At 38.1% G+C, this 15,350-nt stretch overlaps 1 protein-coding gene across 2 annotated transcripts in view; it reads right to left on the bottom strand.

Annotated features, from left to right (window-relative positions):
- Positions 1-15,350, bottom strand: part of RCAN2 (regulator of calcineurin 2) — an 84,385-nt gene that overhangs the window by 39,691 nt on the left and 29,344 nt on the right. Inside the window, exon 1 of one of the 2 annotated variants that reach the window (XM_010393213.3) lies at positions 3,073-3,396. The exons of the other annotated variant lie outside the window; for it this stretch is intronic. Coding sequence (XP_010391515.1) covers positions 3,073-3,159 — 87 coding nt within the window. The 5' untranslated portion in view covers positions 3,160-3,396. Of the gene's footprint in view, positions 1-3,072; positions 3,397-15,350 lie in introns of those variants that run through there. 2 annotated transcript variants of the gene reach the window in all.

The raw sequence follows: 15,350 nt of genomic DNA, 5'->3' as shown, positions 1-15,350 counted from the left end.
AATGCCTACAGAATAAGGTCTCCTCCAGAGGTAGAAAAGCAGCAATAAGCTGGAGAGCTCCTCCTGCTCCAAGCCCTGTGCCCAAAGCCAGCTCTGTATCAGAATTCCCCAGCTCTTGACAAGTGGCAACTTCCAGGAGTCCTCATTGCCACCTGCTGTGGGAGCTGCTCCTCCAGAGCCCAAACACACCAAGCTCTTCCACTGCAGGCCTGGCAGGCTCCTCACACCCCCAGCCTGCAGCTGTGGCCAACACATGTGCTGCAAAGTGCACAGCGATCCCTCCGTGCTGCCAGCCTCCTTCTCCCAAACCTCACGGAAGAACAATGGCTCAGTACAACCAGCATCCTTCTCCCAAACCTCACGGGAGAACAATGGCTCAGTACAACCAGCATCCTTCTCCCAAACCTCATGGGAGAACAATGGCTCAGTACAACCAGCATCCTTCTCCCAAACCTCATGGGAGAACAATGGTTCAGCGCATCCAGCATCCTTCTCCCAAGCCTCACGTCAGTTCTAAACCTAAACTGAAATAAAAGTGAGATATGCTGTAAGCATATCCTAAACCCTAAACACAACTCTTGCTGACATCAGAGAACTACTTCTACAGGAATAACAGCTCATTTTAGCAAATCTCACCAAGCACCATACATATAGTAAGATCTTTAATATCTGTTCTACCACTGAGGGAACATTCCCTTCACACGGGGAGAAGGTTCCCTGCAAGAAAAACTTCTACCAGAGAAGGGACAATAGCCTAGATTTTAGTTGTCAATGCTAGCTGTGCCTTCAGGCTGACCCACAAAAGAGCTGGGCAGAGGGGTAGTCACAGGCTAGGTGGAGAAGACAGGAATTCTGCGCTTGCTTTTGCTCTTCCTCCACACCCATCTCTTCTCAGCAACAGCCTCCTTCCTTTTTAACCCTAAAGCTGTTCCCCATTCTATCAAAGTCAACATAAACTTTTTTATGCCGTGACCATGCTGTCACCAAAAAACCCCACCTTGAAGTGAACCCTTTTGCATTAAAAAAAAAAAAAAAAAAGCCATATTGGTTTTTTCCTTGCAATTCTCCTGGAAGTGAGCAAAGAGCAGTAGGTATCTCCAGCTTTAAACTATCAGCAGCAGTGAAACTTTCACAAAGAGGATGCCCACACTGCAGGCTGCAGCATGGGGAACCCGGGGATGAGCACAGAGCTGGCCACAGCCTCCACAACAGAGTTTGGGGACAACCCAGTGGAAATGAGCCTGCAGTGAGCTGTGGGTCACGGAGGACATGCTGCTCATAGCCTCTAAGCCAGGCAACTTCGAAGTAGACTTTGAGTTGCTAAGCTGCAGTGCAGTCTGCAGTGCAGTCCCCACTGTAAATATACCCAAAGACTTTGCAACCAACATTTTAATTCAGACATAAGGGGGGAAAAAAGCAAAACAGGGCAGTTTTAACCAAAGCAAACAAGGTACAGAAAGTCCAAGTAACATAAAAGGGTTACAATTCCTGTAATGTCTCTGTAACCCTTTTGTTCTCTTATCTCATATTCCTGGCCCACACTTTATAGATGCTGCAGCTTAAATCAGGCTAATCTATGTGTTACCCAAGTCAATGGAATGCTTTCTGCTGATTTATGGAAGTCAAAATTTTGCTTTTGTATTGCTACTGACATAAGAATGAGGATACAAGAAGCTCACTACAACTTTAATTTCTTTCACAGTCTTACATCGAACATGGACCAGACACAAAAAGACCCAGGTACAAGATCACATCAATGCAGGTGTAAATCCTACATGTTAAAACAAAATGCTTTCAAGTAAAAAAAAGGAAAAAAAAAGAAAAAAGAATAAATGAATAAGCAGATAAATATTTTACTACTTCAAAATAATACAGGAAACCTGTCCAAATGCAGGCAAGACTCCTCACCTGAATCATTCCTCTGAATTACTCACTATTTTATCTCTAAACCCACTATTAAACTGTTAGGAAAAAGCTTCTTAAATTAAGAAGAATCTCTTGGTGCCAACACAAAAGCATCTGTACAAAGTATAAATGATGGCACATGGTAACAAACTAACAGGGAAATAAAAATCATCATAGCCTCTTGCAAATCAAAGTAGTTTTATTTCCAGATATTTCCAGTGGCTTCAATGTTTGATTCAGAACCAAACAGAACAGAGGTTCAAAATTTGACCTCCAATTTGTAAATCCTTTTTACCGTGTTCCAGTCTTTCAATACTAAGAACCATCAGATTAGAAACTAATTTTGTCTGTACATTTCTCCTTTATAAACTGCTGTATATCACTGTATTACATCTATGAGCTCTTTCAGATGATCTGTGAAAAGCATACTTAGAATTCCTCTTTCAAACTTAATTTGCAGTGATTTTCTTGCAGTAATATGAGAATAAAAGAAAAAGATAATTGATTTAAACAGTAAGCAGTTACACACAATGACTTTTCTACAGCAGTTGTCTAATTAAGAGAATATGAGCCCTGCTTATCAAGCCTTAGATTTAAGCATTGTTTTTCAGGTGTTCATATGATATGCAAGATGCATAACTTTTTGTGTTCTGTTACACTGCAGATGCACCAAAATACTTGCTACAAACTTTTAACCCTTCACAAAAATTTATGCTTGCACATTTGATTGAATGTGAAGGAAAGAAACAGCTGCTGTTCAACCGAGTAAAGATATCTGAAGGTTATCAACATCAATAAATAACATTCACGGCAAGGCTGATCTAAAAAGTAACACTGGACTAAAAATAACTTGACAAAATTAACAATGAAAGATTTTTTTATGAATATGAAACATGCATATGCACAGATGTCAGTTATATAACTCATTTCTTATATCATTAAAGAGTAAACACCAGGCTATTTTTTCAGCTTATCAAAACACACTAAAAAGCAGGCACAATTCCTCTCCCATATTTCTCTCCCCTAATTAACAGATTGTTTCAACTGCGTGTCTTTAACCACCGCAGCAGAATCTCATCTGCCCCCTTATAGTGAATTGCTACATACAAATGCCTATTGTTCCCAAAGGCTTTTCTAAGAAGCAACAAAAGGATTGCAGGCGCATACCTTAACCTCTTGGCTGGCAAAAACCTCCACATCAACCCCACAGGCAACCAGAGTGGAAACATCACAGTCCATGCTACGGGCTGGCATCCCCCGCCTTTGCACACAGAGTTAGGGAAGCTCAGAGTAACAAATGATGGAAGAAAAAATAACAACAAAAAAAATTAAAAATAAATCTTCAGTTCAGTACTGCAATTGAACAGTCCAAGATTCAGTTTCAGCGCTGGCAATGACTGCAAGCTTCCAACACAAGCTCTGTGCACTTAAAGTGAGTTGCTGGTTGCCTGCCCCCCGTACACCCACCAACTGAGCAGGCACAGCATAGTAACAGCGCTATTCCATCTCTCATGGCAATGACATCACCACAAAGACTGACATAAGCTAAATCTATTTTTTCAACCCTTTTATCTCTAGGCAGCACAGTGGATCAAATTGAACATGATTATGTGCTAAATCTGAACTCGGACTAAATCAATTCAAGCAGCGTTCACTGTCAACTGAGTCATAGCTGTTGTTTCAGCTGAGTGCTTATGGTGGCAAAAAAAAAAAAAAAAAAAAAAAAAGAAAAGAGATCGCCTGACACTGAAAGCTCCGCTCTGAGTGTAAATTAACCCAGTATTTAAAGCCACTAAGCTCAAGGTAACATTTGTTACTTTATATACTCTAAAATTACAGCAGAGCACTAATAAAAAACCCCTCAAACCAACAAAAACCTCAGCACTCTGCTTTTAATAGCTCTAAGTCCTCTTTTTTAATAAAGCACACTCTATAACCCCACACAAGGGATTAGAGAACATCTCGTCCTGTCATCAGCAGTGATCAACATGCTGCAAATTTGATCCCAGTGCTTCGCATCCGCGTTGCACTGTGACTCATCCCCAGGAAGAGCAGAGGCATGTGTGTGTGTGTGATTTGGAAGTCAATACCCCGTCAAAGAACAGAACATGAAAATTTCCTTGAAATTAGGACTTCGCATTAGGCAGCCTTTACACCATCCATCCTAAGGGTCAACCCTTCACAAATACAACAGTGTTCAACAAAAGAAACAAGTAGAAGTGAAGATGCTTTACACCTGCTGACTCAGTGGTCTGTTTATTCTTTGCAAGTTTCATCTTTTTTTTAATGATAGAAATAAAGTATCTACATGTCTGGGACTTCTAAAGTGATCTTTATCCCAGACAGGCACCATTATTTTTCCTCTAACATTTCATTCTTGTGATCCATAAATTACTTTTAATTGTTGTAGGCCTAGAATTGGCATTTATGGATACATCAGATTAACAGGGAGAATTAAAATATTTAACTATTGGTATGAACCTAGGAGCAGCACATGGCTCAATGTGAGAGACTGTTCTGCTTACCTCCAATTCACTCGCAGATAAACTCCTAACTATACTAACATTAGATGTAGGAAGAAGTTCTTCACTGTGGAAGGGCAGTGACATTAGATGCTGAGACATATAAGCCAAGATCTCTTATCAGAGCAGATTCTTTTCCAAGATCTATGAAATAATTTTCCCATATTTCAACTTGCATTCATAGCAACCTCCCCAGCAGTAATCACAAACTAAGATCCACAGCCAGGACAAAAACATATCCAAGCACTAAATATTTTACAAACCCAAACTATACAGACCAACAGAAATGGAGAGCGCAGCAGAGGGCAATAAATTAATCAATATCGTTTGTCATGATTATCAGTTGCTCTGCACATTGGTCATTTCATCACTGTCAGGATTTTTCATAAACCACAGGAAGCCACTTTTTAGAAAGAATTTGAAATTAACATTTTTGTGAGTGTTTATAGGACCTTTTATTCCTATGTTTGAATATAACATGTTAAAACGGAGAAAAAAAGCCATCAAGGCCTGATGGAAGTTGTAGGCAGACAGCAATGGAAAAATCATGCCATAGAAAAGTGAGAAGCTAGTAAGTGGTATCAAAGAGCTAGAAGGAAACACTGAAAGCAAAGATAAGGCGTGTGTCTGAGTCTTATGAAAGTTTTAGCAGTGATGGACCAACAGGATGAAAACAAAACAAGCATTTGGAAAAGATCAAGAATCAGATGATGATGGTCTCTAAGGCCCATAAAGGCATCCAGAGTGAGTATGATGCCTGGCCTGAGTGTGCTTTTATAGCAGTGATGGAAAAAAGATCTTACAATACAGAGCTACACTGGACAGTTCTGTAATTATTTTTTTCTTTTTTTCTTCTTTAAAAACTGTAACCTATCAATTTCAATAGCCTCGATCTTCTTATGAAAACTGGCACCTGATGTGCAAACTGACCTGTTCCCCTTCATGATTATTCCTGCACTTCTACTATTCATCTCCTTTCAAAAGAGAATCACTGCAGTTTTTTCACTCCATCTGAAAAATCATAATTACTTTCGTTTCTTGCTTTTTCTTGCCTATTCCAAAGTATAACCTAATTTTTCTCCTTAAAAAACCACTCTAGCTCACTAGGGTATTTTAGTGAGCTCTTCACAAAGACAACCTAGTTGTTTTTGTTTCTTGAAAACAAAGATTACCTAACAGAAACTCACAAAGCTTTTGAGTACTCCAACTAATATCTTTCAATATATGTCATATTCTATTTGTTACTGCTCACTTCTCATTTGAAATCAAGACATATTCCTATGTGAATGGTTTTTTTCAGGGCACTCTACAATTCCTTATAGTCTCACCTAATGTTAATGAAAAATTTATTATTGAACACTTTAAAATTGGTGAATATTGACTTATTTCTCCAGTTCAGGAGACTTGCTTTTTATCCAAATTTAAAGAAAAGCATTTCAATTTCTTTCAAAGAATTTCTTAACTCTGTCTCTAGACAGGCTTGCTAAATTCAGTTCACCGAACTCCCAAGAAAAAGTGAAGCCATGTTTCATGCATATTTTAAAGTATCGTATTTAATAAATAGAAATTGATATAGACAGACCTGCAATTCAGCATTGTACTGATACTCATTCAGTAGGTTCTCCAGATCACAAACTGGTACCAGTATGTAACTCTACTGCCATCCCTCACCAATTTTACATGGGGTTTAAGACCATGACCATAAATTCTGAGAACAGAAAGTGGAGAGTTTTGAACTGTCATTCAGAAGCTTCTTAATTTGTTTCAGTGTTTGTCCATAGTAACAGTTGTGCATGGAACTCAAGGGGCACTGCTCGTTATATGTGAATATTTTAGGGAGATGAATTTAGGAGCAGTTGAGGCTCATTTGTAAAATCAGGCTGAGCAGGGAAATAGCAAGTTTTCACAGTTACATGTACAGGCATCAGACAGATTCTAGAACTCAGAGCAATATTCCAGGTTACTGTTCCTTCATATGCACCACAGTAACCCCATAGCATCACTAGACTCTGATGATCAACACTTGATGATCAGGTTTTATATTTTAATCAGCCTTCAGAAATACAAAAAGCTTCCCCAACCAGAAGGAAAAAAGAAGCCATGTGTTCCAGCCAGGGACAATCTTGCATTCTGGATCTGTACAGTTCTAGGATAATGCAGTCTGAGCGTTTACTCCAGTGTGTGGAGTTGTTTTCCTTCTGTAGTTACAGCTGTGTCTCAGCTTAACACATATGAGCAGCACCACAGATTTAAGATTTTCAAGCTCAACTCTCAAGTCATTAAAACAACTTCTGCAAAATCTTGACCCTCCTTTTGCAAGCAAACTACTACTCATTTAGCCTTAGGGAAACTTCACTGGCTCTGGACCTCACAGTAACATCAGACACATCGTAACCAAAACCAGCAGCTAAATTCAGAACCAATCCTGACTTTCTTGCTCTCTGGATGAAGCTTGTGCTTTTTGAACCCTTGGTACTAGAGGGGTTATTTTTGTAGCACCTCTGCTTGCAGGTGCAAACCTAAGTCAATGTACAAACCCAGAAGAATAAAAAGGAGCCCTCCATCAATGACCCTTTGAGGGCTGAATGGAACACTGGGAATGGATTCACATTATGGCTGACTGAAGTGTTTTTAATTATGTGCATCTCAATTGATCTCGTTCAGCCTACTACACAAGTAAACAGCATTTAAACCATGCCCCTACCTGTCAATAGGAAGATACTTTTACAAACATAATCTCATTTTTAATGGAATTATACGTAATAAATACCTTTAAAAACCCATAAAAATTAAGTAATGTAAGAGACAGCCCTGAAAAAAAAAATCCAGAAAAGAATACAATTCTTCCAATTTCTCTGTCTGCAGCAGAAGATAAGAAAGGCCAACCAGAAACATTCTTCAGGAACAAAGTTAGCTCCTTCAAAGAAGTGCTTCACAAGGACAAAGAAAATACAATGGTGAACACTGGGTAGGGTTCAGCTCAGCCACAGAAGGAAAATAAAAATGTTTTTTCTCATGACAGTGAGCACTGGCTCATACTAAAGTCAATTACCCCCAAAAGGATGGAAGCACCAGAAAAGTCCAGCCAGAGGAACACACCAGCAAACAGAACAGCCATCAAACTGTTTGGAAATATATCTTTTAAGTAGAACATTTAACAATCATTTGCAGTAAATAAGGAATACTGAACTATCCAACAGCTACAAACCCACTAATTTTCCCAAGATAAGTCTGACCCCCAAGCTAAAGTTTCTACAAATCTGAAATTGGCATCAATTGTGGCAAAAAAAAGGACTCCAATTCACCACTTCTCATAATAAATAATCATTCCTATGGAGATTTTTAAAGACACAGAATCTTGACCAGACAAGAAAAATTTAATTAAACTTAGAATAATCCTAAATCAATAAGTTCCTCATACATGCAGAGAGACTTTTGATCTTAGAAAATGCCTTGGCTGGCTGTGCTTTTTGGAAAGGTAACTTTTCTGTATTTTAAGTGATATTTTGCTTTTCTGTAGGCAATAACTTCCTGTTAGTCACGCTTCTAGGTCTCGGACTCTGAGAGCATCCAAGAAAATAAAACAACTCATCAGCATTATGAAGGATTTCTCCCTCTTTAATAAAGATAATATCAAACAACTCAAAGGCCTGCACATGATGGGAGAATATTTCAGTGACTGCATAAACAACTGTGCCAGTCAGGCAGCATCACTCTGCTGTCTCATTTAGCTACACACAAGCTGCAACTGTGAGTCAGAGCTGCTCAATTATTTTAACGTGGCTGAACCATTCATAGTCCTTCGTTTCCAAGTAAATTCAGGGAGGTATGAGGGGGTGGAAATCCATGCGTGTGTCTTCTGTCAACTCAGAATGGTTACAAATCCTTTTCTGTGCCAGATCCACGCAGGAAAACAACTGTTATGGTCCCAAACTGCAAACCCCTCTCTCTGGTAAAATGAACTGCTGCAGTTCAGGAGTCAGGACATCCTTGATTCATCTGGTGAACTCATGACCACCTACAGAATATGTAACACACACCTGAATCCCTGGCAAGAGAAGAAGATCATACCCCTACAGTGTAAGCTGAATTTATTTGCAGCCTATCTAAACATGATCATTGATAAATTGCATAGGTTTCAAATTAAGAGAACTAAACATAGATGCCCACATGCTGGTATACACATTGCCAGTATAAGCAGCAGATTTCATAGCTCCAGCATGGAGAGTTAATGCAATAGGAAATACCTAAAGGTATCCAAGACACATGCATACAGGCTTGACAGACATGATCAAGGACCTCTGGAAGATCCCTCTCCTCTAAACCATCAGCCAGAGGCACCAAGAGGTTCTTTAAGATATTTAAATTAGCATTTATTATCTGGGCAACTGTTCAACACACTCCCTGTTCAATGCACTCCATGGACTATTAGAGTGGGATTTTGCTGATCAATCACTTGCTGTGTAGTTTAGGATGGCCTGAATTACTCTCCAGCCTCTGACTGCTAATGAGATTTCCAGCAACTACAAGTGAAACTTAACCATCTAGCACATATGTACATATGTATAACTGATGCTTAAATATAAGTGTTAAACTTGAACTGAATGCTACACAGAATTCTCACTGTGCCTCGGTTTCTCCAACAGCAAGACAGGAATGGTGATACCTGCTCTGTCAATGTATCCAATGTTAATGAGCATGGGTAAAACAGATTTTTATGCTGTCTTTAATTTTATAATAGTGATAACAACCACAGACTAGAAAATAGGCAAAGTCCTTATATATGTTTATTCTTGCAACACTTGAAAACAGAATTAAAACCAGGTCCTACATGGGTTCTGTACAAGATTCACACACAGAGAGAATGCCAGGCCAGTGCTCTGAGAGATGCAGGAAACTGAAATCCCAAGCACCTCCTCAGTTCCCAGGGGGAAGATGGAGTTGCTCAGAGGCTGTCACAGGAACAAGACACTGAAGAAATTGATTAAATTCTTCACAAGAACTACCTTTATGACCTTGGATGAAGAACATGCAGGAACACACGTTCAGAATGGCTCAGAGCTTTGTGTTTTATTTAGATTTTAAGTGTAAGCTGGGCAGGACAAGTACTCTCCATTACTGTTTGTTATTTAATGGATGATGCCAGTTGGAACAGGTCTGTAATACTCCTGCCTAAAACTGTGATTTGCAGTTATCTACGAGCTCTGTTAACAGCTTCAAAATGTATTTTTAAATAATTTCCATTTACCCTTACTCATCTCAGACTAGCAAGGGTATTTAACATGCCTGTATGTTTTCCTTGTCATTTCAGACGCTTCATCACAGCAAAATGCCCTTGAAAGAAGAGCCTGGAATACCAATGCTCGCTGCTGTGAGAGAGACCAACCTTATCTCTCAACTGCAGCTCTGCACAGGACATGCAGGTGAGAGATTTAATGGCTGTGCTGAGAGAAAAGAGCGTTTACTGCCAAGCCAGCAAAAGCAGCCCAGTTCAAAGGGAAAAAAAAAAAAAAGAGAGAAAAAAGTCCACTATCAAACAGCATGTAGTCAGAGCAAATGCATGCATGCAGCATGCAAACAGCAAATAATGAGGCAATGAATAATAGATTTCTTATGTAATTGATATTTTATCCTGATATTATAGGGTGGGATTTATTTTGCTGCAACACTTTAAATCAAATAGTCTCTTCTGTTAATCCCCAGATCAAACTGCAGACAAAACTGCAGACAGGTGTTGATACTTAAAATTTGCCATATACACATATTACTTCTTGTCTTCATTACAGATGACACTGTTCTCTATTTTGATAAATCCTCTGCTATTATTTTTTATTTATGTTCAAAAGACAGATGGAGGTTAGATACAATGAGACCTAAAAGTCAGGTATAAAGATTCCAATGGCTCTAAAGTGAAATGAGAAATCTCTTACGGAATTTTTTTTTCCCCTAGAGCATGAAAATGATGATCAGGAAAAAAAAAATGAAAGAAATCTGAGTAATTCTAAGATACTAGTGCACTTGTAATGTATTTATAAAATGGATTTATCCTAGTTGTTCCTTACAAGACTGATTTCATTATTTCACAAACAGAAGAAAGAGACCATGATGAGCTATTTAAGTGCCTGTATCTTATTTGAAGATAGATCAGATTTAGTTTCCCTCTTTTGCTCTCTCTAAAACCCAAACCTGCTTTCCCAACTAGAACTCAAGAAACAGTCCTCCATTGACCCAGCCCAGGAAAAGACTAGAACCAGTTCCATTCCTATGTTTTGAACTCTCAGTTTACTCAGTACCTCCATATTTCTTATGAAGTGTGATACAGCTATAAAGAGACATCAACAAAAATAAAATAATTTAAAAATTAAAGCAGAACTAGTTCCCATACAGGCATCTCATATATGAAGTATCAGTGTGGTTTCAGAAGGTATTTAATACCGTTCCAGATCATTTAGTTATTCTTTATGTTGGTTCACTCTCTAATAAAAGAGCTTGACACTGCATTGTCAATATTAAATTGACAGTAATTAAATAGCAAATACATTAAACTACAAGTGAGTGACAGAAAATTGATCTTATTTCAAAGCAACTGATCTATATTTAAACAGTCAGCTTCCTTCTGAAACATGGAGCTTCAAACAACTAACCCAAATACATGATATTCCCCAAACCAAAGCTTTTTCCAGTAGCAGAACACTTCCATACAAAAATTCCATTTCATTCTACTTTTTCTAGGAAAGTAGAAAAAGGAAAAAGGTTCAGTAAAGCCAAAGGCAGAAGTGGGAGAACCCAAATCTTGGGTCCAACTAACCTACAGCAAGTTCAGCTATTACTTTAGAAGAGGGTTTGTTTTGTAGGTTGGTTGGTTGGTTGGTTTTTTCTTTTTCTTTTTCTTTTTTTTCCATTTTACTTTAAGTAATTCAGTTTTAATCAGAAGCCCCTGTCAAAACTGGAAAAACCAGAAATAACTGTTTCTTTGAAGTTCTGTGAAGTTTCTTGTTTTCCTGGAAGCAAGATTTTCTCATCATCTATTTTTTCATTCTTTTATAGACTCTTACAATCTTCTGGTTGCTTCACATCTCTGCAAACTCAGCTTATGATCTTGTTTGGTTTTGGGAATATGCTGGTTAATTTTCTGTAGATTTAACACATTTGGGGCCTAGAACTGATTCCAAAACCACACCTGCAGTTACTCCAGTTAACTAAGTCTGCCAAGAATACTCTAAGCTTAGAGACCCAGTAGCACACAACAGTCCACATCAGCACTGATATTGTTGGCCATTTTTAAGATCTTTCTGCGAGCTTCTTCTCCCAGCCACACTTTAACAGTTAAAGATACTTTCTAGAGCCTAATGGACCTGTTTAATTAATTTTTTTTCAAAAACTGTATTAAGACATTCCAATTGCAAAGGTCAAAAAAACATACAGTCACTGGATCTCAGAAAATGTGAAGTAAAACTCACATAAAGTCATAACTTCAGTTCCACAGCAACTGCCTTTGACTTGTGCATGTTCAGACACACAGATGCAGACCCAAAAATCTGATGTGAGCTGTCCTCTGGAGCCCAGTCCATCTATCACTTTATCTAAGATAGACTTAAACACCCAGATGAGGGGAGTCTTTAACAAAAACTGTAGTTAAAATTATCTGTTAGTACAGGATTACTTTACCTGCTACTCAATTCTGCATGCCTAATCATGCCCGCTTGTGTCCCAGTTAATTCCACTCTGAATTTTGCTCACAACCTTATCACAGCTGACTTCATCACCAAGCAAAGCGTATTTAGTTATGTTTATATTTCTTCACAAGTAAGCTCATCAAATTATCTGAGAATATTTATTGGTGATTTAACTTTAATTTGCTAATTATTTTTGCAATCTGTTAACACAATTTCACGGTAATATTCTATTCTAGTTACATGAATCAATTCATGGAAGTTATGGATACAACTCCAATTAAATACTTATCACATAGCTATAGACCACTTAATTTTCTCTTTAGTCACTTAAATTAGAACAATGCAAATGAGCTATGAATGGAAAGTGCCAGCACTTAAGCACTCAAAAATTTCAACCATTAAGAGTTAATCCAATAGCCTCATTTTTTATACAGTGCACTGTATCTCAGTTAAGGGGGGAAAGAAGTGTCTGACTAAAAAACTCCAGTCCTCTCCACCTTGTGCCCCTTGATGTGAGGTGTTCCATACTAATGTTTACCATAAAATATGGATTTGTTTCAACCATTTCTTTTTTCTTGCAGCAAGCAGAGCTTACTGTAGAAAACTGTTTCTTCATTTTAAAAGACAAAAAAGATTTAAGTATTAATTTGCAATTTAATATGAATTTTTAAAGTAATATCTGTACATTTTAGTCATAAGCTGAGATTTTACAGTCAGAACTTCATATTCATCCTTCAACTTACGATGGACAAGCAAAATCCTGCTTTGGTTCACTTGAGATAGCACCAACTATGTTACACTTTCCTGAGGCCACAGAGACAAATTTAGGCTCAGATACTACAACACAAAGCAAGAGGCACCTTGGCTGTACCACCTGCTCTCTCAAAGGATCACTTGGAACTGCTTTGTTTCATTCCATGGCACTGGTTTCATTGACTTGAACAAGAAGAAATTCATGCCCCAAAATGTGTGTAACAGAGGAAGTCACAACTCTTTAAATTAGCACTTGAAAGAGTGCTAAAGAGTGTTCTAACACTGGAATATATGCAATGATAGCAACCCCTTCTCATGGAAAGGATAAGCCCTGCAGCTGATGCAGTAATTTAGAGTAGGAATGAATCTCAGCGTGTGTCTCAAGCATGTTTGTGTTTCTGTAACACATGGAAAAAACTGAAGACAGTCACGGGCCAAGAAACATCCTCGAAGATAACTGAATTACAGCTTGAACAAAAAATAGTGTCCTATCTTTTGGACAGAGCAACTGAAAGAGTTACTATTTCCTGTTCTGTCAATGTGCTTGTAGCATCCTAAAATGTGATGGCAATGTCTGGTTGCCATTTATGAAGTATTTTACATACACCAACAGTGCAGCCAAATTTCTGAAGAGACATGAACCAGGCCATATACAGTGAGCAGATTTTAAAAAGAACCAATTTCCCAATAAAACAATTCCTGTATCAAGTCACAGATTGTCTCGGGGCAGTCTGCTCCATGTTAGACTGTCCTAAGAGAAGGCCACTGAAGCCTTCAAGGCATCACTTTCACTGCAGTGATGAACATAATATATAAAATTTGCACATGAAAGGAGAGCCCCTTGCTAAGCACCAAAAGACTCCCATTAGTCTGCCAAGGCTATGAGCCAAGAGAGCACAGTGGTCATGGACCAAGGGCAGTGTACAGCCACAGGGGCTTCAACTGAGCCCACCCTGGCAAGCAACACAAACCCACAGGGACTGAAACCACACTCACGCATAAAGACACATATTCTGGCATCCCTAATGATAGTCCCAACTTGCTTCCTTGTTTCTGTAAAGCTACGAAGGAAAAGCTGGATGACAGACAGACAGGTTTCTATATTAACATCCACTTACACGTGGAGTTAGCTACAAATCTGTAAAACAAATGTTCAAAAGCTACTTAATATCACAGAATCATAGGAGGGACCTTTAAAGGTCATCTAGTCCAACCCTCCTGCAATGAGCAATTTGTCAAATCTGACCTTGGCTGTTTCCAGGGATGGGGCATTTGGAAAGTACATAGATTACAAAAGCTTTTCTGGAAGACACAGTAGTTACCAAGTACAAAATTGTGCCACAGAGAATCTTCAAGGCATTGCTAGGATTTTTTAAACATCAATGTAAGTCTAGAAAAAAATTACATAAATTTTAATGGCCCACATCTTCAACTTTTCCTCTAATGCCTTTGAGCCATTCCTGTTACAACAACTGCTGTATTTCAATTCGCTAATGAAATTATTCCATTTATCAAGATAAACACAAATAATTATTTTTGCTAGCTTATTTCCTACTACACAAATTTCTGAAGTAAAACATTTATGCAAGCTTAATGCTCAAAACCAACAGCAGTTGGTTTTAGGGGCAGTTCCTCTGCCCCTAAAATGTAGACAGGATTACAGGTTAAGAACTACTTCTAGAGCAAAAGGTGATCAAAGGAATATTTTTTCAAAGCAAAATTTTAAAAGGCAGAAAAATAATCCAGAGGCATTTTTTCTATTGTTAAAAATTCATTGCTCTCAAACAGTGATTTTATAATCCACATGACAGCTGCATGCTGCAACCAATATAATTTTTGTAATATTTTAATAATTTTTATTATTGTCTCTCCATAATTCTTTAGATGTAATAATGATTGAGAATTCAGTTGTACAGAATTTGCTTTGTCTGAATTGAAGTATTACTTCCTTTGGTAAATGGGAACCCAGAGGCACTGGTATTTACAACATGAATTTGTTAAGTAACAGAACACTGCAGAAGAACTTACATAAATAAAAGTGACCTGAAGTCCATGCAGTTTTAAATTCAAAGGAAAGAACAAACAGATCCCAGACAGAGATTTCAGTCTTCAAAATGGCAGATAACAGAGAACCAAACCCAAGCTTCTTTCTTTCCACTATCTCAGACCTCCATTTATCAATGTACAGAATCTGCTGCAATCTGGAAAGCCACTCAAAGTGGGTGAACTAGAAAAAGAGAATCCTGTGTTCCCTCTACATCCTGTTTTTGCAGAATAAAGTTTTCTAACCATTTAATCTTGACTCTTAAATTACTTTTGAGATGTCATTATTTGAGTGCTTTCTTGGTTTAGTGCATTGTTTATAAATACTAATAAAAAACATCTGAAACTTTCACCTCAAATCAAAGGCAGGGGGTTAGAACAACCTTAAATTTCATCAGTCTGGGGTTGTGTCACCAACTCATAAAACCCCATGACTGGACGAACATAAATA

This window comes from Corvus cornix, chromosome 3 (genome assembly GCF_000738735.6).
Source record: "Corvus cornix cornix isolate S_Up_H32 chromosome 3, ASM73873v5, whole genome shotgun sequence".
Lineage (NCBI taxonomy): Eukaryota > Metazoa > Chordata > Aves > Passeriformes > Corvidae > Corvus > Corvus cornix.
The sequence above is the reverse complement of the archived record's forward strand: the minus strand, read 5'-3'. Positions and strand labels throughout refer to the sequence as shown.